The sequence below is a fragment of the Acanthaster planci genome, linkage group LG20 (assembly GCF_054643075.1).
Source record: "Acanthaster planci isolate LZ-2023a linkage group LG20, COTS_SCS, whole genome shotgun sequence".
NCBI lineage: Eukaryota > Metazoa > Echinodermata > Asteroidea > Valvatida > Acanthasteridae > Acanthaster > Acanthaster planci.
This window is the reverse complement of record NC_141796.1, coordinates 1,755,017-1,780,804: the sequence shown is the minus strand read 5'-3', so window position 1 is coordinate 1,780,804 and position 25,788 is coordinate 1,755,017. Positions and strand designations below refer to the sequence as shown.

The following is a 25,788-nucleotide window of genomic DNA, read 5'->3' as shown; positions in this document are numbered from 1 at the left end:
CAGACTACATGTAAATACATATAAATATACTCCATAAAAATACCAGCATGTACCATAAATAAAATACATCATACAGAAAATAATAACATTGAAATAGACAATGTTACTCTAAGTCAGGACATGCGTTTATTAAACTAACCATGTATGGCACTGCTGACTGTTTGTACCGCTGAGTACGACAGCGCGGAATTTGTAAGAGATGGGAATGTCTTAGCCTACGTTCAGAAACTTTTTGATGTGTACTGGGCAATAAATGACGATGTCTAGTGGAATTCAGAATACCACTACCAAGATGTATTGATCACGTCTGGAGACATTCTGTCATTCCGTTCACGAGGACAAGAAAGTTGCTGTGGTCGGCATGTCACTCTAACAGGAATACGGTCAGTCGGAAAGATGGTCTTTTTATGGCGACGACCTGATTTTGAACCTCTATAATGTAAAATTCCACTATTCTAAAGTTAAAAGAGCCGTCTGCTGGACAGGATGTCTGGAGCTGCGAATTGCCAGCATCTGATTATACATGGGTATACCAATACACAGTGGTTGTAGCACATTGTGATGAAGTAGGCCAGCACACCTGCTCATGCTGCTTGCACATACATGTGTACAGTACATAAATGTACATGTACATGTATAGTACCATGTGTATTGCACATGTGGGCAGATTCGAGCTATTTTACATGTCTGTGGTACATGTAACATATTGGATATCTAAACAAACATGACACCTCCCTCACACTAACAATATACATGTACTGTACAGGTACAATGAAGGTCTTGCATGTTTGGAATGCTCTCAAGAGCATTTCATTGCAACATCAAGGGGACCAGTTTCTTCTCTGTTTATTTATAAATGCTAATTTATGCGCAGTGGTAGTTGGAACCAAAACAGCTTGCCAAAAAGACTTACGCGGGATGTACATGTACACTGTATGTATTCAAATTACTCCTCACTATGAAGGGTCCAAAATGTTTCGAGGACAATATCAGCTTTTGTCCTAGACTGACATCAGTCATTCGGATCTTTCAGAAAAAATCAAAACAGTTTCTCTTGGGTAATCCCAGGTTTAGATCACTCGAAAGGGCCAAGTCCATGTTGACTGTACTGTGTTTGAGTTTCATACCGTGTAGGAACTGAATAAACCATTACAATTAATGATTACCAAAAAGGGACGTTTTCTTTTTAAATCAAGTTCTGGTTTAGTCGTTGAGCTGAGACGTGATAAGTTGAATTGGGACACGTTGGATATAATGCTTGGATGATTTATGTTGCCCAGTAGACCTACATGTAAACATATTGAGGTGTTTCACAGCCCACCAGGGTGACCATGAATTGTACTCCACTCCAAAGAATTCAGTTCCTACAAACATTAGTCACTGTTTCTGTGTTCGCTGGGTAGGCTAGAGACTCCTTTGACAGCTTCGAAGAGAAATAAGGTACATGTAGGCCTGCATGTACGACATACATATATATTGTACATACTGGTATACTTGTACGTGTAGATGTGCTAAAACGTGAACCAGGACATGAACCATACCGGGTATAGATAAACATATACATACGCATGCAGGTACATTGTACGTTGTCCGTGAAGAGTTTCTTTCTAAAATCAGATACATTTACCCCCGGTTTGTACCGTACACCATTCCAGAATTGAGCAATCTTCCCACTATTATTGAATATTTAAAACAAAAAAGACTCTACCAGGTCTTTCCAAATGTTATTTTTCACTGCTCTGACTCGTGGATTTTAAAAAAAAATGTGTTATCAAATACCGGTAGTTGTGTACACAGTACATGTAAGACCTGTAGAAACTGGCCACAGGTAACCACGAGAAGCTGAAAGTCAGAGAACGCACCAAAATAGTGCTTGTTCTCTTTTGGAAATTTATAAACTCCTCACGTGTACAGCACCACTAGTGTCTGGATCATTGGGAGATTTTTCCCTGAGCTTTTTGTTACTTTATTTAAACGGCTAAAAATGTCCAGAGAGACATGTACAAAAAATGTTATTCTTCCTAGAACTCTAGATAGCATCTAACAACAGAGTAGGGAAATAGGAACAAGTTTTTATTTTCAGTTTTTATTTCTTTATTATTATTTCTTTCTTTTCAGCTAAGTACTGATTCATTGTGCAGCTGTTGGTTTGGTTAAAAATAGAGCGTCGGGGGGGAGGATTTTTTTAAATGAACAACACCGACAGGACACACTAATTGGGTACACAAATGAGTCTTCTGAGTTTTGAGGCACCCCATCCAAACTCATTTATTTCCAAATTCCACATTTTCCCCAAAGCTCCCACCTCCACCGGCCTGCAAAACAGTGAACTGTTAATTTGCGAGTAATGTTTGAATAAAATCTGGTACACTGTGCATTCTGATTTCACATTTTATAAACATAATTGGAATTCTCCATACTACAGACACTGCTGCTATACCTTGTGATTTGGGGCAAGCTTTTGCTTAGTGACACCTGGCGCCAATACACTGTTTTCAATGGATAAGAAGGGCACGAAGGAACCAGTCCATTCCACAGATGAATTGTGGTCGCTAGGCAATATCGCCCCGAATCACGAGGTACATGTATAACAACAGTGTCTTTAGTCTGGGGAATTCAAATTCTGTTTATGAAATGTGCAATAAGATCGCACAGTGTACCAGATTTTTTTCAAATTCAACTCGCAAAAGGCTTATTAGAGTTATGCCTTTAAAGTTGGGTAAGTTAGGAAGCAGGAAGCATATTTTTTCAGTCTAAATAATTGGGCGTCCTGAGAAGTTTAGATCTGTTTATTCTCTGACCGTTCAGGAGTCACGGTTGTATTTGCAATTGACTCCAGACTTTCCTGGGGAAAATGAGGTTGGGGCTTGTATTGGTGCCACTAAGGAAGTGAGCAAATCTTGATGACCTCATTTCATTTCAAAGTCTTTTGCTTGGCATTTTGGCCAAATGGCCAATTTAAGAACACCGATATAACCCGTATGTCCCTCAGCAATCAACGAGAAAAAAAAACCTGCACTGCCCAGAAACGGTAAAAAGAAAAGTGGCTGCAAAAATGTGCATGTGGTTGAAATTTTGGCAAGTACCGGTGTTTGAAATTTCCCAGCTGTAGAGAGGTCATTTTGGAAACCAAATTGCTGACTGAGAACATAAAATTGGGAATGTTGAATAAGTTTCCCCAAAATGCAAGCTCTCTGTATTGCGTTAATGCACTATGTGCATGTGCGTACATTTAGGGTTGCATGCTTGTAAACGATGTACATTGTAAATGTAGATATGCTATTTACCTGGAGTCAAATTACGCACAGGTCTAAAAGTCAGTTCAGATGGCTCAGAGATAGTACTAGACCAGATGTATTTTCAATTACAGAGGGGCTATAAAAGTAAATCAGACCAGTGTTCAGAAAACTGCACATTTCCGGCTTGAATTTGAAAGAGATGTTTACATACATGTACATGTCCGATTTTGTTTTTGAAAGTTTAATGCCGTCTGCTTTGTAAAAGAGTTCTTTTATTTTAAATTCTTGACAAGGAACAAAAATTCAAAAATATATATTTCGTTTGGTCCATTGTGACTTGAAGTGGTTATTGGGTGTTTGCCTGTGGTAGTATTGATTTAGCAGTCTTAATTAATCTATTGAAGTGGCAGTCAGTTGTACCTAGAAAGGAAAACTGCAGGTGCAGGAACATATGAACATGATCACAACAGGTCAGTGCTGTCCAGTGAGGGAGGGGATTGGGGAGTATGGGCGGGGCGGACATCCGGGAGTTTCACAAAAATACGGGTAGCAACCACACCGCGGCCGGTGAAAACACCTGTAACGAGCGCACGCGTACGTACAGATCAAAGAAAAGATTGTGTAACCCGATCTTTGGACCAGTTGGCTGGTGCCTGCGTACATCGCCAAGATCGCTGTTTTCACTGGCGCAGTACCTGTCATTTTGCGAGAATCCCAGATGTCCGTACTGCCCCATATCTATTTGAAATTTTTTTAAAGAAAGTGACATTATCCTAGAAACAGTGCCACCACCTTTTTTTAAGGGGGGATGAGTGATCTATGGATTTAATTAAAAGTATTTATTCATGTAGATACCGGAATTTTTAGAAAAAAATACAATTTTGCACCCCGTTCTTAAGCATGGCACACACAATAATGTGGGAGGTTGCTATTTGAAGTGGGTACATTTGGAACAAACGCATATTACCCAAACCAAAAAGCACCCTCCTGTTGTGTCCACCATACTGGTACATATGTACCGGTGGGCATAGTTCATGCCAGCAAGCAGAGTTCCTGTATAATGTATGCATATACGCTTGTACCCGCTATGATAGATCTTTACAGCTGGGTGTGATTAGTACTGGGGCATGTATTACTTGATTTCCTGTCATCCTGTCACTTCCCTTGTGCTTTGATTCAGTTATGTTGGGCGTGACCTCTAGTAACTCTGTAGTCTTTGTTCAAGACGTATAAATTTGTTCATGTGTTTTATCTGCCTGAAACTCATTTGCCACACGGGGGTGTTGATGATGCGACAACTACCAGTAACTGCTGCTACAGATAGGTGTGGCATTAACTTGGGATAGTTTGCTGCTGGTCCTCTATAAAAAATACTACAACATCTTCAACCAAGACTAATAATTCATCCCACTTTACCCACCTGAGAACAGGACTTCACTACCCACACCATGTGTTTTCTAATTCACACCATATCAAAAATTCATTCCACTTTTTTTTCGCGAGTCACTCACTGATAAAAATGGGTAACAAATCTTTGTTTAAGTGTCATTGGGAATTTCTTTCATTGCCAAAATTGTGACCCAACGTATAATTTACCTGTTACCACACATGTACCATAACAAGATGAATTGCCGGCAGAGCAATTTGAAGTTTGGCACAATGGAAATCAATGGAAGATCGAGTCCCCAGCACTTATCATGGGCCCACACAATGTGCATTTTCATAAGGATGCCAAACTGGGCCGCTCAACAAAACAGAGATCAGTTTACTTTTTCTAGCGGAAACAAAGTTATTGAAACAGAAACTGACTCATTTTGTGCGATTAAACTCTTTTTTTTTTGATGATGTTTTATTCCAATGAGAACAGCCATATTCTCATACAATAAAAGCAAAGAACTGGACCCCCTGCTTGCTTGGAAAATAAATATCAAGTGAAAAATAAGTGGTCCCGAACTTTTTGAGTGGTACATGTATCACCCCATGTCTTTTTTTTCTGTGAATATACATGTACATGTATCATAAAACTCTTCTGAGTTATTCCTGAGGTTAATAAGTCAACTGTTATCATGCACATGACATTAAAGCATAATTTCCTTCCTGAACAGCATCAGGTTTCCAAACATCTTGCAAAAGGAAGCATCCTTGTTTAATTCTTTAAACAACAAATATTTTCAAATACCTACACTGTACGTGTACACATGTTTATGTATGACTTGGAGAAGAGAAAAGGGCAGCTTTTATTGGACTATTGGTTCACTAATCCCCACCTTTCTAAATGTGTTCAGCCAAAAAAAGGTTTGGTCAGACTTTTCAAGATCTGAGTAGAAAACAGAAAAATTTGATTTTGTTCTTTTCTAGAGTGGTAGAACTAGCATACCGTAGAAATTGTAGTCAAGTGAAACACACATTTACTTGTCAAACATGTTTCTCTTTTTGTAACTTGAATACATGTACTAATACCATGTAAAAAAAAATGGCCCAAACCTCCAAGATGAATCTATCCAATTTAACAGACTTACCGGTATCTATTGCAGAAATTTCTGAAATCAACAGGAACTGGTCAGTCGCAATATATATGTGACAAGGATTTTCAGTACGTGACAAACTTTTGAAGTTAGGTTCTCTGTGAAATTTGTTTCCAAAATATGACCCCCAACACTAACCTGTCTTGTGTGCAAAATATGCCAGAGGTTAGCACAAGAATTTTGTTGATTCTATGAACGAACCACTTTAGTGTTTCAAAAAAGGCAGGGTCTTTTGTAAATTGGCATATTGGCTGTATTCCCAAATTGCCTTACATGTAGTTGTGGTCCATTTTGGGAAGACCTCATAAATAGTGCAAATTCGATCAAGGACCATACATGTAGTTAACAATAGTTTCAACTTTGACTAACTCTGATTGAATGCAGGCTAGTCAATGATGGTTAGACCAGTCTAGTCACCTTCATGTGTTTGCTACCAGCCTATTGAGGTTGGCTGCATCATTGGTTGCCATAAGTCATTTTAATAGTACAGTGCAGAGAGGCCAGTTATAAGAAAAATGCTGGAAAAAACAATATATGATTTATAAACAACCATTCTCACTTTTAATTTTGCTATTTTGCCCTTCTTGTGATCACCTTTTCTCCTTTTCAAGCTAATGACGCAATCGTTCGCTTTTCAACTTCACTGCACTTCAACTTCACATATAGCATATACATATATGTCAGGAACCAGCCACTTGTTAACTACATGTAGTGGTCCTTCAACAAACTTGCCCATTGCTGTTGTCAATTGACCTTAAGACGTGTACTGTACCATTTTGAGCAGGTTGGAATATTATACTGGCCCATTGGTTATTTGTAACCCCTAGAAACTAACTCAGACAGTGCCCTTGGAAATAAGCCACCGTCTGATTTCTGACCATTTTTCCAAAAGGGTCTTGCTATAAGAATAAACTCAGAAGCCTGCATCTGTGAGCACTGGTCTACCTGTATGTAATTACAGAGTGGGCAGAAAATTTCAATTTGAATGGTGCACTGATTTATTCCTATTTTTTTTTCAGGTCCCGGGGTTGATGGGAAGCCAGAGTTGACGAGGCGGGCCAAGAGCGTGGTGGCATCTCGGCCATTGTCGGGGGCTGACATGGCCAAACCGGAACCGTGGATGCCTGGTTCAATGTTCACACTGTCAGCGGGGAAGAAGACAGAGGTAATGGCTTGATGATGTCAGCCATGATATTTTTGTCCCATTTCAATGGGATTTTACCTTGTCAACGTGCTGTACTGTAGTTACATGGAGTATCAGTAGGTGTAGGGTGAAATTTCTAGGGGTGTAGCATTTTGTGTGGGGGGAGGGTGCCCAAAGCCAATGAAGTGTGACTTGCATTTCAAATGGGGGGGCACTATCCCCCCTTAGTTGCTCGACTGGCAAATATAGATCGGGACGGTCTTCTGGGATTTTTGTCTGGTTTTTTCTTTCAAGGTCAAATTTCTTTGATGTGACCCGGGCTGTGCCTATTTAGTGGTGATAGCAATGGAAAGGGGGTGCTTGCCCCCTGGAAACTTTGAACAACAAAGTAGGGAAAAAAAAAGAAAAAAGGAAAGAAATGAAAGGACGAAAAGGGGATGAAAATCACCAATTTGCTTGAAAATGCCTCAGAATTGACTGTGGAGGGTTGGTCAGTTTGCTACGGATGAGTGCTTTGCCTCCCCTCCCCTTGAAAATATCCTGGCGACTGCTAACTGGAATCTGGAAAGCCCCATGGGTGCTGATACCGTAGATCGTCTAGAGGGTTCAGAGTTCAAGAGCAAGTTAACGTCCGCTCACTTCTTGTCCATTTACCGGAGCCTGTCAGAGTTATCTACCTTGTCTTGAAAGAAAGTCAATTTGAATTGGTCAAAGTTGTGTATCAGAAGCGTGCACCAGGAAGGATCATATTTCCAGCTTTGAAATGGGAATGAATTTGGAACAAAAAGGATGATAAATTTCACTGTTTTCGATCTTGACATCAGAAAGCCACTGGTCTGTTTGTCAAATGTGCATACAGGTATGCCCCTAAGTAAAATATACCAACAGCTATGCATTTGTGTCTCAAAATCTAAGTTTACAATGTACATGTATGTCACTTTCAGATTGGTCAAAATTCTTCAGGAGGTTTCTTAGAATTTTGGAGGCACGAAAAAGGTTTTTCTATCGATGTTGTGTTGATGAAGCCCCTTTGCTTCGGCAGATGCCTTCATAATTGCCGACAAATTTACTGTTCTTGCTTCACCCCAACCTATCGATATGTATTTACTAATTCATTTCGTTGTATTGTATTGGAAATTTGGGACATTATGGAAATAGATGTTTCTTGTTTTTCTGTACTTGTATTATTTCCTGCCAGGCTGCCCGGGTGTTCTTCGGTGACGGACTGTTTGACCTGGCAACCGAGAAGGACGAAGAAGCATCTGCCTTCTCTGCAACCGTTGCCAGGTTAGTCCACCATTGCCTCTTTGCACTTGGTGACATGCACCAATGGTCATGTACAGTGTACATTGGGCCAGCAGACGACATGCATATGTAAATTTATCTGTGCATGCAAATGTACATGTATGTACAGAACGGATATATGCGAGGAATTTTGTTAAAATTACGAGAAATTAATGAAAGCGTGTACATGTAGGGTTGGAGTTGGAATTACACGGTGAAAAGGCTGATTGTTCGGTGGCATGCGGCTCTACTCAAGCTTCCACATTCCCGTTGCCTCTTTTCAATTGTTTTTTTTCTCTATTGTGAAGCTGGTGATTATGATGCAAAATCGGTCTTTTCATTTCTGGGCTACACACAAAGACCAATTACCATATACACAAGAGCCAGGGTCTGCCTTCTTTCGCCGTGTTCGCTCGAGCGTGGGCCGAGAATAATAGCTGAAAAGCGGGCTGAGGATCTCAATTTTTACGGCGTGTCTTAACGCATCCCGGCCTGAAGGGGTTAACAGAACATTGCTTTGACAACTGGATTTATTCATATTTTCACTGATCAAATGCATACTGGAGAGCGGAAAGTTGGTAATTTCTCATTTTTATGTGGAAAAAAAGTAAAAAGAAAAATCATGGTAAAAACTCTACGAGGAAACTTAATTTACAAGGGTAAAGCATTCCGAAAATCAGTCATCAGCTTCATGCGACGGGGAAAAATAGCCGAATGTGTAAGGTTAATGAAAAGTTAGAGCAGGCTCACATCGGTCAGAAACTGAAGAGAAAAGCATGTGCTGTAATTTCCTTTTTGGAATGTTACGACATTAATCACTCATCTATACAAAAAGCAAGACCTCAATTATTGATTGTTAAGTTTTCCCGCTTGGCCTGTCCAACCGGGGTTTCCCCCAAACAGTTTATTCCTCCAGAGCTTCCATCTTACTTCTTCATGGCAGCTAAAGTTTCCTTCCTTGATTTATGGATTTTCTGTTTGGCAAAGCACCAACATTCCCTTGTGATGTTGTTCCAGTCCAGAGTAACTTGAAACTATTTGGCAAAATTCCAAATGTACTAGTAAAACATATCGCTTTGGAACCTGCTTGGTGTGGTTGTGGTTAAAAATTATGCACTTCAACTGCATATGTTTAAACGACAGTTTTTTTAGACTTTTATACATTGCACATGTATATTACTGGCAATTATAGACCCCTTGCAGTTGGTACTCTGCAATAGTTCCTTTTACATGACAGGGAACCATTGAAACTGTGTGAAGTGCAATCCCTCCATTGCTTTTCTACAAGTATGTACATGTATCTGATCAAGCTGTGCCAAAAATCGGCAAAGTCTTAAAACTTGTCATTAAGCTCTCTCAATCCAAGTGTACTGTACATACATGTACAATGTAAGCTTTTGCACTACAACATACATACATACATGTACATGCATGTACAGAAGAACTTGGAACTGTTGAACAAAATCATTGGAAGTGTAAAATTCTTAAAATTTAATTTGACTCTCTGACTGAGAAAAGGTAGCTATGATAAGGAATAAATATGAACTCGTACTGGTACTTGGTTGGTCTTACCTTAACATGTAAATGTTTGTTTTAGACCTGCTCAGGAAAATGGACATATATGTACTGGTAAATGTGACGTGCTGATGGATAGTTTAAACTAAACATTTCTCTTTCGGAGAGTGTGCATGATTTGGGCTTGACTTTCTGTAAGGCAAATATATGTATCTGTGTGACAGTTGACAGTTCATGTTGTGAATTTATGTAAGTCTAGCTGCATCTTATGCTTTATGGAAAATTGGTATAATTTGGTGTTTATTGGATCAAGATTCCACTGAAAAATTGGTTTATAAATGCCTTTGTGGCAACTCGATTATGGCAATAGTTTACTTTTTTGAGTTCCTGATCAGGATTTTAAAAAAATGCAACTTACTCAAAACTCTTCAGCCCGAATGTTGATGAAAATTAAAAGACAAGGACATCTTACATCTGTATTGCAAACATTGCATTGGTTTTTGACAAAGCAGAGATGTGTGAATTTAAACTTCTGTGCTTGGTTTTCAAAATGTTGAATTGTAAAGCACCTGTATATGAATGACCTCAATTTGAGTGACTAATCGAAAGTCACGATCAAGGTCAGAGGGAACAATTCGGCTTCATCAGCCAGTAGAAAGAGTTGCCAGTTTTGATGCCAATCATGCTTTTTCATTTTGTGCACCTCGACTGTGGAATAGATAAACAGTGATCAGTCTGCATCATACAATGGTTTTAAAAGGCGCCTAAAACAATTCCTTTGTAATCAGTATTTTAACTAGGTTTAAACTGTTGGCATAATTAGGGCTGTGCTGAATATCCGAATATATGATCGGTTATGGAATATTCAAATACTGTTTTCCTAATTTGAATATTCGAATGCAGAATTCATGACGAGGGAGTGAGAATTTACTTTTGTTTTAAATGAGAAAAATTGCACTGTGGAGGATTGTTTCAAGCAGATTCAAATGAAAAGTGACAACGATTCAAAGGTAAATTATTCATCGAAAGATTTAAAAGGAATGGAAATTCTCAACAGGGCATGAAGTATTGTTTGTGTCTTTGATCTTGCTAAATTGCGGCTGGAGATACTCCTAGACTTGAGAAGCTGTAATCGTGGTTCCATAATGCATTTGGTGTGTGTCATTGCAACTAATTTTGTATGAACGTGTACATGTACCAGTATGTGGCTTGTTCGTCAACAACCTGCCTGTCGGTACAACCAAATATTCAGATATTCGATCATATTGAAGATGGAATATTTAAATAATGAATTATTCAAATTGACTCGGCCCCAGATGTAATTGTGTTGTAATGATGTATATAATTATCTGTTCTGTTTTGCTTTTAAGGTGTATATTGTATTTAGCCTTTGAGCTACATGTACATGTACAATGTACTTACATGTAGTATCGAAAGCTTTTTTTAAAATAAACGTTATTGTTATGATGATGACGTCCCCCGGTTTTGGTTTGGCTCATTATCAGTACAATGTAACAATTCTTCCAACCCTGTCTGCAGTGTTTAAGACTGGCCAAGCACAGATTTATTTCCTTATTATCAGCTCGAGCTGTTCGTGGGGTTAAGCCTATTTTGAGCCCTGTTGAAAATCCAGAACAGGTTTTTTTTAGGTTTTGCAGGAATGAGGAAGGTACATGTAGAACCAAGCCACTCTTTCTTTTGGGGTTTGATTTTTCTGTGAAACTTACAAGGAATTGGCCACATGTTCAGAATGCATAACAGAGGCTGACTTTTGACAGACATTATAAATAACAAAGAATATTAATGTGCCAGGAAATCCAATAGAACTTTGCTAAGCTTTCAAAAGGAGGAATACGACTAAAAGCAAAGCGTAGGAGTAATTTTTCCAGCTGAGAGCTCTAAACATGAGATTGGGACCACAACTTGACTTTGTTTCAAGTTGAGTTTACTCCCTTTTTTTCTTTTTTGTTCAAGCATATCCTACATGGAGTGTACATGTAATTCGGCCCAGGAGTACGAGTACTTGTTAATGAGCTTTCAAATCTTTGGAGTATTTAATTTCTTGTAGAGAGTGTTTACATTGTCTGTGTATTTGTATGTTTCAGTTTCAATCCATGCATGATTTCAACAAACACAGTTAAGGTTATGATACGACGATGAGCAAATAATTGACAAGAAATTTGAAGAAATGTTTTCAGCTGAGAATAATACCGTAGTGCGACTGGAACAAACCTTGTCGTGGAATATCACTGTCAACAAGGAGTTAATGCGGGCAGCTCACAATACTGAGTGCCACCTAGAGTTTGCCGTAGGCAGGGCACTCTTCAAGTTTATGGTCGACACGTTGCCGCGATTAAGTGCACTTTGTACGTACATGTAATTTGGGGATATTTGATTGATTGAGGCATTCCCAACACCACGCAAAACTGTCAGTTTGTACCGAACACCCATTCACAAAAATTAATTTCGAATTTTCAACCAAGATAAACAAACATTCGGAAAAATTCAAGTCTTCTGTGCACAGCCCAGTAATAGCGAATGAGACTTTGTCAAATTTATCCAATAATGCACTGCGAAAAGGCTTGTCCATGACAACCTCTTGGTGGCGTGCTGTGTTGTGAGTTGCCTATATCGAAAGATGAAGATCCAGGTGGACTGGTCCCTGTCCCTATTATATAGGCACCGGTAGCTACATGTACCTGTACCTGCGGTTAAAGGTCTGCAATTAGCCCTGTCAATTTGGATGCTGAATATTTAAATTTTTCTCAAGCCAATAGCAATGTTTTCACATGAATTAGGTTTCAGCAGGGAGGCGAATAAAACACAAGTACCTATCCTTGCTAAGCCTCTGTCGATCACAGTGTGGTAATTTATTTATGATTATCATCGATGAATCATTTTACGGTATTTTATTTCAAATTGGTGGTTTTTGTGTTAAATTTTAGATAAATGAACAATTTTTGGTGAGGCTATTTTTGGTAACGAAAAAGAAAAAGCAAAATATGTCATCAGCTCCTGCTTGATTTGTGCATTGAGCGGGCATCGGTTTCTCATTCTCGTACACCCAGCAGAATTCTGCCAGATTCATTGCCCGCTACTGGTCCCTACGTACGGGACAGGAACCGGTCCAAGATGTGAGGTGCTTCCTCACAACAGTCGTCATCAAGCCAGGTTTTATTTCACTTTTCATTGCACTGTTATTCAGAATCCGGAACCATTACAATGCCGATGACGCTGTCACCAACCCAGGCTACATTCACAGCCCCGTATTCATCAACCACTACCATGCTGACATGGAAACCAGTGTCAAAGTGGTACTCCTGCAATCGGGAACCAACAAACCCATCGTCTTTACCTGTGATGGTGAGTGAAAACCGTCTATTCCAACCTGATATACCAAGACGGGACACATCAACAAAAGAGGTCCACACAATGCAGGTGGTGCGAACCTTGTGTGGACTATAAGCCAGGTCCAAACTAGGTTACCCTCTTTCGGGATAACAGGAATGGTTAAGGAAACATCATCAAAAATTCAAGTTAAAAGAGTGCTCACAGTGCAAAATAAATATGTTCACCAAGTTTTCTTTACTACTTGAAAACATATGAATGTCCACGCTAGGTAGCCATGGTAACGCATTGTATATGTACGTGCATGTGTTTTTACCGATTTGTGTCTTGCGTGGCACGACCTTCCTATTTTTCCCACGTAGTGAAGAAACCTGAAGAGAAATTGGCCAATTTTACTCCCACTGACAGTTGTTCGACCAGGAAGCTCTGTGAATATTTCTTATAATTTTTCCACAGTTTGCAGATAATTCTGACACTTACCACTGCTTACTACTTCTCAAACTGTTTTTCAGAAAGGGAAACCTTGTTCTGACCTGTGCCAGTCCACACAAAGTGTTTGTTACTCACACTTTGGGGTCTTTTTTGGTTCACACATCCACAAAAAGGAATAACATGTCTTTTTCAAGATTTTTTTTGATCTACATGTATCTCTTTGTTCACATTTGTGGACTTTCTGTAAACTTGTAGATGTGGTTTACGCATACTAATTAAGGATGGAGATGAACAGTCCCTGTACATGACAGTATTGTACCATAATCAACACCTTTGCCACAAGACCACTAAAAGACCAACACGAGACTTCCTGTCTGAATTCACAAGCTATTCAAGTGAGCTACCAAAAAAAAAAAAAAAGAAAAGAGCTGAGCTCCAACTTTGGAATTGTTTTTCTTTCCCAGTCAACATCTATGTGCAGCATGTGATCAGTCAGGCTCTGTGCCACGAAGAAGTGTCCGATATCTCCAGTGAAGCCTTTGTCCTGAAGGTCCCCGGTCTCGCGGAATACCTCCACAAGTAAGTATCAAGCTCCCTCCAAAAGGCAGCTCAAGAAACATTGGGGCAACGATCATAGCGGTGCCAAGTACCCATATTTCGTTCTGTGCCCGGGAAAAGGTCGTAAGCACACATACGCCCTTTTGCCTGGAAGCATGATCACAGTAGAACAAATGTTCCCGTTAAAATGGCGCAAGAAACACTCTGATAAAATTTATTAAAAAATCAACACAGACTGTGCAAAAAGCAACCAGTTTAGTATTTTAATAAGGCAAGGTCATGTGAAAATAAAGCATGCATGTGAGTCGGCACATGGCTGGATTAATAGGGCAGACCTTGCCTGCATGTTTTGCCGTTCCCAAATGACCAGGGACAGACTTCATTTTGAGCAAGGGAACAGAAGCCAGTACTGTGGTGATGTCATTCTTGAGTACAGGTGGATGCCTGCATTGCGTTTTCAACTTGCCTTTTCAACCTAATAGTGTGTTGTCACTTGGGCTCAATTTCGCGGCACTTGTCACTGTAAGCAAATGTTTTTGCTAACAGTAGCACAAAAACTTGCCTGGCACTAAGCATATTTCACGGCAAACACTTCACAGTTGCTACGCTTAGCACAAAAATTGCATGGATGCTCTTGGAGATTTCCATTGTTATGTCACCCAATTAAGCAATTCTTTTCTCTGAAGTTAGCGCACCTTTCCCTGTTCTTACCGCTTACCGTTTCCATGAAATACACCCTGTAAAAGTGTAAACCTGTGTTCTTGGCAGTGCTGTGAAATTTGGCCCTGCCTGTTTTGTGTGAAGTTTAGGAATGTGTGCACAAACAGCGGTGTTAATGCCGTTATGGCGTGGTTTCAAAATAGTCTGAGTTGTTCCTATTGTTTGCAGTGAATAACGTTTGGTCATGTGAGGTCATTTTGGTTTTTTGCGTTGCAGCGATGTGAAACTGAGCAGCTATGAGTACGTCCAGGAATGTCTGAAGCTGGATCAAGATGTTAAACTGGTCTTGCTCCATCGAGCGGAAATGAAGAAGAATCTCAGTCGAACGGTAAATTCTTAGAGCCCTCCCCTATCCTTCAGAATCCACCAGGAGGTCGTTGGATGATTTTGATTGATTGGAGAAGGTAGAGCACAGCCACTTTTACTTCACATTGGGCTTGATGCCCGTGGAGAGTTGAAGTACAAAGAATGTGCCATTGGTTTCCTGCACAGAGGAGGATTTTGTAGGATCAAGGAAGGTACATCATGTACATGTAGAGCCCAGCCACTGTTACTGTACATGGGGCTGATGCCCCTTGAAAGTTTCAGAACAAAGAATGTGCCATTGGTTTTCTACACAGAGGAGGATTTTGTAGGATCAAGGAAGATTGGCCCGACCACTGTTACATTGGGCTTGATGCCCCTTGAAAGTTGAAGAACAAAGAATGTGCCATTGGTTTTCTACACGGAGAAAAAATTTGCAGCATTATTCTTTAATTTTTTGTGTGCATCTGTAGGCTGAGGACGATGAAGGCGACATATCAAAGATCAACTTCTTGACTCTGTTTGAGCGACCTGTGACAACCGCTGTCTCCAAGTGAGTGAATCCTCAATACTCCATCAAGTGTTTGCTTCATTTACTGTTCTTTGTTGTGTTTTGTTCGTATTGTTTTGAAGTGGAGAAAAAATTAATCACATTGTTGTGATCTACAAGTCTCAATTTTATAACAAACACTTTCCAGTGACGTTAAGACTGGCCGAACAGTTGCACTGTTGTCATGGCATTCATTGCTGTCAGACAGAACTGAAAGATGTCTGAAACTTCAACATCTTAATCCTGAAACAGCCCCTTTTTTCAGAATCCACTGCACCCCCAACTATCTCAGCTGTCCCCTGCCCAATTATCAAACTTGACATTGACTATAAACACATCTGTGTAGTGTCAATTCGATCTGACAGAGGGTTTTGTTGCTATGGGGATCTCTTAGGGTCAAGCAACCCCTCACAGTTCTTTGTTCCTCATCTTTCTAATGTACACATGCACATGTATGTTCCACTGATCTCTGTGTACTGGATAGGCAGGTGTGCTCTGCAAATTGAAGCGACTGTGAGGCCATCTTTAATAGGCTATTCAATACAATGGCAGTTTCCAACTCACTGGCTTTGGTGCCGCGCATGAATGCACTTAATGAATGGACTGAAGTTGGGGGACATTGTATTGAATGTCCCAAGATGGCCGCGTGGTAACTTCAGTTCACACATACGCAGTTACTGCTGAGCTGCCTATCCAGTGGTTTGTTCTGCTCCTTTTATTTTTGTTAGGGATATTTTCCGTTCAGAATTTGTTGGCTGTTCACTTCTGTTTTACACCTAAATCTAGTCGGTATTTTAGTTTTCTGTAACAGAAGTCATGGTCCCTGAACCAATGAAATACGATAATGCATTTTTTTCCCTGATTTAAACTTTGACTCTGAACGCAGGTGGAATTATGATACAGTTGAACTTTGTGAACAGTAAGTTTGTTGATCTTCACTAACAAGAAAGCATCATGTGCATACTGGATTTCTTTTGTTCGGACGCGTGCATGTCAGACATTATCTTTTGTAGTAATGATTTTTGAAATATATGGAGGGCCCATTGTAACAACTTTGAACTTTCTTTTTATTCATTTTGATGCTTTTGGTTTTGCGTTATTTTTTTAGTTGGATGAGGATGATTCACTTTGATTTTCTGGACTACACTGCATGTGTAGAGTATGCTTACACACAAACAGACCTAACTAGAATTTTGGGGACAACCCAAGATGGAGAAAATGAAGAACATTGCACTTTTCTCTGTTTCTTTTTGGTTTGATTAGGAAAGGCCTTGATGTGTTACTGAGTGCTTTCACTGTTGAAGGGGACAAGTTGATGGCTGCCGTCAAGGTTAGAAATTACTTTGATTTTTTTGCTTGAAGTCAGTGAGAATCGAGATGCCCCTAAAATCTCCTCCCAAAATGACAGCTATCCAACTATGACAGCTACCCCCAAAACGACAACTACCCTAAAAATAACACCTACCCTAAGAATGACAACTGCCACGAAAATGACAGCTACTCTTAAAATGACAGCTACCCCGAAAATGACAGCTACCCCGAAAATGACAGCTACCCCGAAAATGACAGCTACCTCAAAAACCACAACTACTTGGAAAATGACAGCTACCCCCAAAACGACAACTACCCTAAAAATAACATCTACCCTGAGTATGACAACTGCCCTGGAAATCACAGCTATCCCCAAAACCACAACTACTTGGAAAATGACAGGTAACCAAAAAATGACAACTACCCAGAAAATGACAGCTACACCAAAAATGACAGCTACCTAGAAAATGACAGCTACCCTGTAAATGACAGCTATCCCAAAAACGACTCCAAAAGCTGTAGCCACCCAGACTACGAGGGTAATTAATTTTTTTTGGTACGTTTCAATTTGTGCACTTAGTCTGGTGCTCAACCAAAAGTCAAACCTCTCATCCAGACGGTGAAAGCCATCTGCTTCACACTGGCCACCGTGGAGCCCAACGAGATCTCCACGGCCATCCGCGAGTTGCAGAAGTCATCCGACCCTGAAGCGGCCTACGAGAAGCTGACTGCCGCCGTGCTGCACCTAGTGGACATGTACTGCACGGCGTTTGACACCGACTTCCGGACGGGGACCGACAACACGGACGAGGCAGTGCAGGACATCACGGTCAAGGGCCACAACCTGAGGGTCTGCATCGCCTCGGCCCATCGCCTGCCGAGCAACGTCAAAAATGCGTGAGTAACAGACTCGCTGAAACTTTTGTGTTGCTGGTCATTGCTGTTCCCAAAGCAAGTCACCCTCACTGTACAACACAAAAAAAGCCAACTCAAATCAACCACAATCACTAGAGAGTGGAAATGTCCAAAATTACCTCTGATCACAGCATAAATGGATGAACAATTGATGGAAAATTATTTTATCTCCAACATCCCGTGCAATTTTTTGTGTCGGATTTAAAGAAAGCCCACATTCATAATTTGCGGAGCTTTTCCAAAGCAAATATTAACAGATCTCGTCTTGATTCAAACAAAGAGCTCTCTGGGAACACAGGTCCAATTTTATTGAACAAAAAATCTCTAAAAAACTCTGACCAGGCTGATAAACATGAAACAAAACTCTGTAGCATTTTGACTTGTTTACTTATTACTGTCACTTTCTCTGAGTTTCTTAGAGGAAAATGCAGTAATAGTTGGCGCAGTTGTTATCATTTTGGCTAGTTAATAGGCATTCCATTTTGCCTTGTGTTATAACGCAAATGCGAGCTTGTATGCGCTACAGGTAATTTTGCTGTGACTTTTTTAATCGCATTTTGTCGGTACCTGATATGCATTGCATTCATAGTGCATGTACATAATTCCATGTGCATTCTGTCCAGTTTCAAATACTCTACAAGCACGCACGTGGATTCAAAATGGCTGTGCCCAGGATGGCGTCAAATTTTCTCCGTGCGGAGAGAAGTTAGCGCTCTAGTAACTTAATATAGCTCATTCATCTTTCTTTTCCTTGCAGTCATGAGTTTTACACAGTCTCAGCTCAGCTCTACTACGGCGGCAATGCCCTACATTTCCCCATCGACACTTGGCCTGCCCGCATCAATAGCTCCTTCTTTGACAAGCTGGCTTGGAATCAGGAGTAAGAACGATTCACATTCCTTGAATTTTCTTTGAAACTTTGCTGGAAAATATTGCAGTGCTCTATCAACTTCAAACTATCTAGTCCCATTCTGGGGCCAAGCTTTAACTGGACTGCATCTTTATAATAGACCTAAAACATGGTGACCTCATGCTTTGTTCGCATGTTTGCTTCGCTATGGGGACTCATCAGTGGATCTCGTTTCACCTTACTACCCAAGGAAAGTGTACTTTTAATCAAAGCATGATGTTGCGTTAGGTCTGTGGGCCATATTTTCACCTATTACAAATCGTTGGGTGCCTGGAAGGAGTCTGTAAGTGCTTACGACCTTTTGCCGGGAAGCATAATCGCTGCAAAAAAATTTCCCGGCAAAAGGACACATGTATGCAACTGTTTTATTTTAATGAAATATAAAGATTCCTTCGCAAATAGTTACAAAACATTTCCCAAGTTGTTTGAGAAGTTATACAGAGGTTGCTTTTTGCACAGCCTGTGTTGATTTTGTTGTAAATTTTATCTGTTTTTACTAAATACAGAGAGAGTGTTTCTTTCGCCATTTTTACCAGGAATATTTTTTCTATTGTGATCATGCTTCCAGGCAAAAGGGCATAAGCGCGCTTACGACCTTTTGCCGGGAACACAACGAAATCCTCACAAGCACAGATTTTGGCTTGGGCACCATTTGAAACGTAACTCTCTGCCACAGTTGTTGAATCATGATGAGGTCTTAAGCTGTTCACTCGGGAGAGACAGTAAACAGTGAGGACTCATGTTGGCTTAGTAATGGAAGTAACTACCAGACCTCATCCATATTCATGATGAATAGCCAGATTCTCAGTGGTCCATTCTTCATTGTAAGCCAGTCTGTCTTGTGGCTGTTTACCGGTGGACTTTAAATAATGCAGGTTTATGCAAATGTATTAGCAAATGATAAGGATATTCAGGGTATGCCAATACTGCCACGCCTCTTGCGTTGTCGAATGCACCCCACATGTGCATGACAGGTTCAGGGGAACTTTCACTTGGGTGGAGTATGCACGCATGTGTTGCCGTGGCTACCCGTGGAAAAATGGCATCACATGTACATGTTGATGAGCTTTTTAATATGATGCCTGAAATATGGCCGTTTCACAATAGGGCGCCACCAAGAGTTTGCAACGCGTTGGCCAATCACAACGCTTGAAATTTGTCGACCCTTTCTAAACGCGCATTGGGTCGACAACTTTCGCGCATTGTGATTGGCCAACGCGTTGCAAACTCTTTGTGGTGCACTGTTGTGAAACGGCCGTATTGTAATGGAAAATGAATCAGATGTAGTAAAAACAAATATAACACGGTTTATTACAGGGGGATTGTTAGCTTTCGAAGTCAACAAAGCACATGTACCTATAGTTTCATCACTTTTGCCTCTCGAGCTACATTGTAGTTTGTCAACTTCTCGTATCTTGAGAAGCTAACATTGTCTATGCACCCCAGTGCAATCCATGTTATCTTCAAACTTAAAATTGCAATTGTTTATTTTCTGTATCATTTCCGATCATCTCCTAGGCTAGAGCTTCCAATTCCAGTCAGTCAACTCCCCAGGGAAGCCCGACTAATCTTGACCCTGTCTGGCCAGGACAACTCAAGTGCAGATTCGGACAAAACTGTCCTGGGCTGGGTGGCGATATCCATGTTCAACTTCCGGGGGTGAGTACATACATCTATAACTGCAATTTGAGATAACACCTTTGAAGCAATGTAAATTCCATAGTCTCGATTGTCCATTACGGCACTTGCTTTCTGTAACCAAAATTGCCCATGAGATCAGACTGAAGTAAGCCTACTGTAAGAGAGCTTTTCACGGTTCGGGTGTGTCTAACCCAACCTGACGGAAAGAGTCCACAGTCGCTGGAGAAACTTTTGAGTTAAAGACGTTAGGCCAAGACTAGATGCTGTGCTACTACCGTGCTGAATTTGATTAAAATAAGTGCGACAAAACCTTGGCAATAGCACCGCAGTTGCACTAAACACCGAACTGAAATAGAGCAGTGTCATGCCACTACCTTTAGGAACGACGTTATAGTGCGGCACCCTGTGGAGCTAAAGAGCTAGCAGTGCCAAATTCAATTTGCTGAGCAGAATTGTGCTAAATGCTGTGCTATAGCTGTGCCGAACATAAAATTTGATGCTTTGAGTTCGGCATGGGAGTAGCACGGCGTATAGCCTAGGCCTTAGACAACTCTTGCTTAAATGGATATTAGTAGGAACCCTTAACAATTTGCACCCACATAACGTCCATTTTGCACCCACATAAAGTCCATTTTGCACACTGCAAACAATAAAGATATGTGGGGTGTGCTAATCTTGCCAAACTGTAAGACTCATTTCATGGGATCTGGTCATGTATTCTGTACGTTTAGTCAGCAATATATCATCTTCTGATACACCCCGCTAACTTATGGGTGATGAATAACATATCTTTTAGACCCCTGAGGCCAGTGGTTTTTTTTTTCCATTGAGTTAATTACGAAATCGTCATGAAATTTTCCTGCTTGGTAAGGCAGAACAAAATTTAAATTAAAAAAAGATTAAGTAACCTTTCCAGGGTTAGCATATGAAACAAATTATAGTTTGCAGCAGTTTTGTATTTGGAAATTCTATTTTTAGCAGGAGGTAAACCAGTGATAGTGATATATTCGTGGCATGTTCGGCATGCCTTCAATTTGGTGCAATCAAAAGTACTGTGTCGGGGAAATCTAGCAAATTTTCCCCATTTAAAAATGTTGGTGTTAAATTTGTTTCATTGCAGAGAGCTTCAGACAGGCAGTCACTTGTTGGGGCTTTGGGCTGATTCTTCCGTCAATCCGATCGGAACCTGCTCCTCCAATCTTCTCACCAAGACCAGCATCATCCTTCAGGTAAGAAGAGAATTCGTTTGCTCTTGTCTGGCCCCCAGCTATGTCTGAAGTCAAAGCTTTCTTGGTTTTGAGCAGACCTTAATATGCCCAGTGGCTTTCTTAAACTAACCTGTTTTTTGGTGAAGTTCATGTTTGTTAGGTAGGCCTATTTGGGACTGTATGTAAACTCTGGTTCAACTTCCTGGTGGGAAAAAAAAAGAAAAATACATTTATGGAAAGGAAAGAGTTGAGTTTTATTCCTTTGTTTTTACTGAATTAAAATTACAAAAGTTCTCTTAACTATGGCTTCCATGCCGGTCACTTTGTAATGTCTGAAGCGTGATTCTTTCGGGGTTGAAATCAGCTTTGAGGAAATAGGGAGTTTATGGCAGGGATTGGCACAGATTGCCCTAGGGGCCCCTAGGGCATGCCCTCTGAAAATATCTTGGTCAATACTGCTTTGTCTCATTCTATAAAAATGTAACTCCAGAATAAATGTGGAACTTGTATACGATTTATTATCAGTCAGTGGTGGCCCATCCAGTTATATGTGTGTGTGGAAGTGCTAGTGACTTGTTCCCTCAAAATTTCTGCTGTTTTGAGTTAAATAGCACGCCCTTGAAGTGGAATGCAGGCATTCATCGCTTCCTCTAGGCAGCCAATTGTTTTTTACTTTATGCGCTGCGTGTGTATGTCATGACACAATGTAGAAAGCCTTGTCATTTTAAAAAATTTTTTGTTCTTTTGTGTAATTATTTTTAGTTGCATACATGTAATTGGGAACGGGGCAATCTTCAGATTTTCAGTTGACTTTTAGATATCAAGGTACATACACGTATATTTTTCAGGTTGCAACTTTGAAAAGAACAACAACTTTTCAAGATTGTCCCTGATGCTCCCCCCCCCAATTAAGATTCAACGTCTTTTCTACCCAGATAAACTTTGAGGATATGAAACAGCTCTGCATGTTTCCAGAGATCCGGGCTCTCGAAGATAAAGTGTACGACTTTGACATGCTGGAGCCTCACAACCAGCACCGAATCAGGGAAATCTTGGACAAAGACGCCCTGTCATCGTAAGTTTCACGTTTCTGCCGTTGAATACTTTGTGTTAGCAGTCTGCCCATTGTTTGAGTCATGTCTGTCTCACAACTCCCTGCAAGTCCTTCCTAAGTCATCCAAACTTTATCCCAGTCACAAGCTATTTAATTGAACTGTGACAACAGCATTCCTGTGACATTGTTAAAGAACTTGGGTAGGCATTGACCACGTTAAGGGGACAGTTTCTTTAGTGAGGCAAATTTGGACAGAGATGTGGGGACATTTCTGTGGCCCCATAACATTTTTGGTCCCCGCAAAATAGGTGATGTATCAAGTGTATGTCCCCACAGCTGTGGAACGCTAGACTGGGCTACAACATTGTGTCATCAGTGCATTAGGTTCCTCTGTAATACCTGAATCATTAACCATTTGATGCTGGGAAGATCGCAGCCGCGCTTGGCCACAAAGGCCACCTGCCAAATGCTTTGATTTACACAGTGTAAAGGCTCATTGTTCGGTGGCATGCGGCTCTACTCACGCTTCCACATTGCCTCTTTTCAAAGTGGGGACTATTGTGAAGCTGGTGATTATGATGCAAATTTGGCCTTTTCATTTCTTGGCTACACACAAAGGCCAATCACCATATATACAAGAGCCAGGGTCTGCCTTCTTTCACCGTGTTCGCTCGAGCGTGGGCTGAGAATAATAGCTGAAAAGTGGGCTGAGGGATCTCAATTTTTACGGCGGCTCTCACTGCTTCCCGGAGTGCACTAGTTTGTTTGTATGTGCGTTACAGCTGGCTCCTTGTAGTACTCATAGTTGCCTTTAGAAGTTGTGCATTTCTCTCAAATCCTTTTGCAGCCTGAACTCGGAAGACACCATGTTCCTGTGGAGCAAGCGGCACTATCTCCATGGCAACGCATCAGCCCTGCCCCGCATCCTGGAGGTGGCCCCCACCTGGGACTGGGCCTGCCTTGCCGACATCTACTCCTTGCTCAGGAACTGGAAACCGGTCAAGCCCATACAGACGCTGCAGCTACTCCACCCAAGGTGGGACAGATTTTGTCACCATGGCAACGCATCCTCCTAGGCAGCATCTCAGATGTTGTTGCTCTCTTTGACTTCTGTAGTACTTTCCAATGATATCTATTCATATTATGAAAAATCTATGTTGGCATGTACATATATGAATTACGAATTCTGTCGTTACTTCACTGCTTAAGTGAAAATGACCTCTGAATTCAGGATACATTTTGCCTTGCTCTTATTGGGTGTTCATTGTACGGTGATGGAGGTTTGGTTTGTGGTAGATTGAGTGCTGTAGCAGTGCTCTGAGATTAGTCCCAGGGGTGAGCTGCACAGAATTATACTCAGTGCAGAAAAGTGTTTGAGTCCAACCAAAACGGCATTAGGATGTGTGTAATTTCTGGCTGGCTCCCTGTCCATTTTTGCTGAGCAGGGAAATTTATCTGCTAAGCTTGCATTTTGTCTATGTGATCATGGCAAGAGCTTTGTCTTTATATCTGCAGATTTGCGGACAGGGAAGTGCGGCGCACAGCGGTGAAATGGATGCAGAGTATCTCGGACGATGAGCTGTGCGACTACCTACCTCAGCTTGTCCAGGTCAGCGTCTTGAAATGGTCACATTTCCTATGTTTGACTGGTGAAACTTAGTTATGATTTGGAAAAAGTTCTTTTGTTAGAACTGATTGATGCAATTGCTGTACATGGTATTTTGTGGCTTACCCCTCGATGCCCAGGGAAGACCCCTTGCTGGCTGATTCACACATGTGAACGGCGCAGAATGCGGGCAACCAGTTTTCAGCAGAATGTGCACAAAAATGCAGGTGGAAAGGTTATCACACTGAGCTCAGGATGGAAATGGCATCACTGGGAATGAGAGTCACACCGTGCCTATTTGTCACTGGCCGTCAAAGATTGTTGTTCATCACGTGTAGTTCTTGTTTGTTCCATGTATCAGAAATATGCAGTAGAACATATTCTTTAGTCGACCATGTTGAAAGTGGAAGCGAGCTTGCTTTTAATTTATTTGAATTGAGAGCATCAATGAAAGAGTGAAGTAAATTTCCCGACAATCATCGTCCGTCCACTGTGATGAGGAAATTCACATTTGTGATAAAACTTACTTTAGTCTTTTGCCAGGTTTTGAAAAAAAATTCAGGGAAAATGGGGACCAACAGGAATCCTTAAAATTGTCTAATACCATTCCATTTGTAGTCAATGTGTTACTACGGAAAAGATTAAAGGAAAAAAATGAAAACTGGCTGACTTGAGAATGCAGTCCATTGTGTTTTGAAACAGCATTTGTATACCTGGATTTGAATTCCAAACATTTCCTAGCATACAACTTAAAGCTTTCTCCTTATTTATTTTGTTAGGCCCTGAAGTACGAGAGTTACCATGACTCTGCCTTGGCGCGATTCCTGATTGAGCGGTCCATACAAAGCATACGGGTCTCACACTTCCTGTACTGGTAAGGGAAATGAATAAACATAAACCATCAGATAAACCTTACAGAGGAACGGACTCGGTGAGTTTCATTTTCACAAAGTAGCATTCAGTGCCCTGGGCGCTGCAGTTCGCAAGCCCAAAGAAACCTGTAGAGAGGAGACAGTGAGAAGCAGTCACGGTTCGGATATAGATGCATAGCTGTTTGTGGACCGAGTTGCAGTTCAAGATACGGGGAGCCCGGTGTCCAGCATAACGGAATGGATCATCGCTGCTAATAAGTGAATTCATCTCTGTCTTATATCTCGTCTAGGTGTTTAAAGGACAGTCTTCGGGAGCACCAGTACAAGCAACGCATTGAGATGATCCTTGGGGCGTTACTCAGCATCTGCTCCAAGGGGCTGAGGCAGCAATTCAGACTCCAGGAGGCACTGATTGAGAATCTCAACACCATCGCCGAGCAGGTCAAGGGAGCCAAAGATGCGAGCAGGATGGTAAGGGGCGGGGCTTAACCAATAAAGAGGCGGTACGGAGAGGGATGTGGTGATGGTGGCGGTTATTAGAGAATGATGAAGCAGTTGGGACTCCGAGAATTAACAATTGAGAATCTCAACTCCATTGCAGAGTAGCTTAAGGGTGCAAGGATGTGAGCAGGATGTTAGGGGCGGGGCTTATA

At 41.0% G+C, this 25,788-nt stretch overlaps 1 protein-coding gene across 7 annotated transcripts in view; it reads left to right on the top strand.

The window, feature by feature from the left end:
* The window catches only part of LOC110975484 (phosphatidylinositol 4-phosphate 3-kinase C2 domain-containing subunit beta-like), a 49,442-nt gene that overhangs the window by 5,599 nt on the left and 18,055 nt on the right, over positions 1 to 25,788 (top strand). For 5 of the 7 annotated variants that reach the window (XR_015423464.1, XM_087130440.1, XM_087130436.1 and 2 more), the window contains 17 exons: positions 6,784 to 6,929; positions 8,107 to 8,195; positions 12,913 to 13,070; positions 13,952 to 14,066; positions 14,982 to 15,093; positions 15,542 to 15,621; positions 16,505 to 16,537; positions 16,882 to 16,948; positions 17,510 to 17,826; positions 18,602 to 18,724; positions 20,273 to 20,413; positions 21,516 to 21,624; positions 22,539 to 22,678; positions 23,505 to 23,693; positions 24,173 to 24,266; positions 25,043 to 25,137; positions 25,426 to 25,606. Coding sequence is in view for 6 of the 7 variants with exons in the window: in XM_087130440.1 (XP_086986566.1) it covers positions 6,784 to 6,929; positions 8,107 to 8,195; positions 12,913 to 13,070; positions 13,952 to 14,066; positions 14,982 to 15,093; positions 15,542 to 15,621; positions 16,505 to 16,537; positions 16,882 to 16,948; positions 17,510 to 17,826; positions 18,602 to 18,724; positions 20,273 to 20,413; positions 21,516 to 21,624; positions 22,539 to 22,678; positions 23,505 to 23,693; positions 24,173 to 24,266; positions 25,043 to 25,137; positions 25,426 to 25,606 (2,189 nt within the window). In the remaining variant the exon portion in view is untranslated. The remainder of the gene's footprint in view (positions 1 to 6,783; positions 6,930 to 8,106; positions 8,196 to 12,912; positions 13,071 to 13,951; positions 14,067 to 14,981; positions 15,094 to 15,541; positions 15,622 to 16,504; positions 16,538 to 16,881; positions 16,949 to 17,509; positions 17,827 to 18,601; positions 18,725 to 20,272; positions 20,414 to 21,515; positions 21,625 to 22,538; positions 22,679 to 23,504; positions 23,694 to 24,172; positions 24,267 to 25,042; positions 25,138 to 25,425; positions 25,607 to 25,788) is intronic. The other 2 variants (XM_087130439.1, XM_087130438.1) reach the window with 1 other exon arrangement.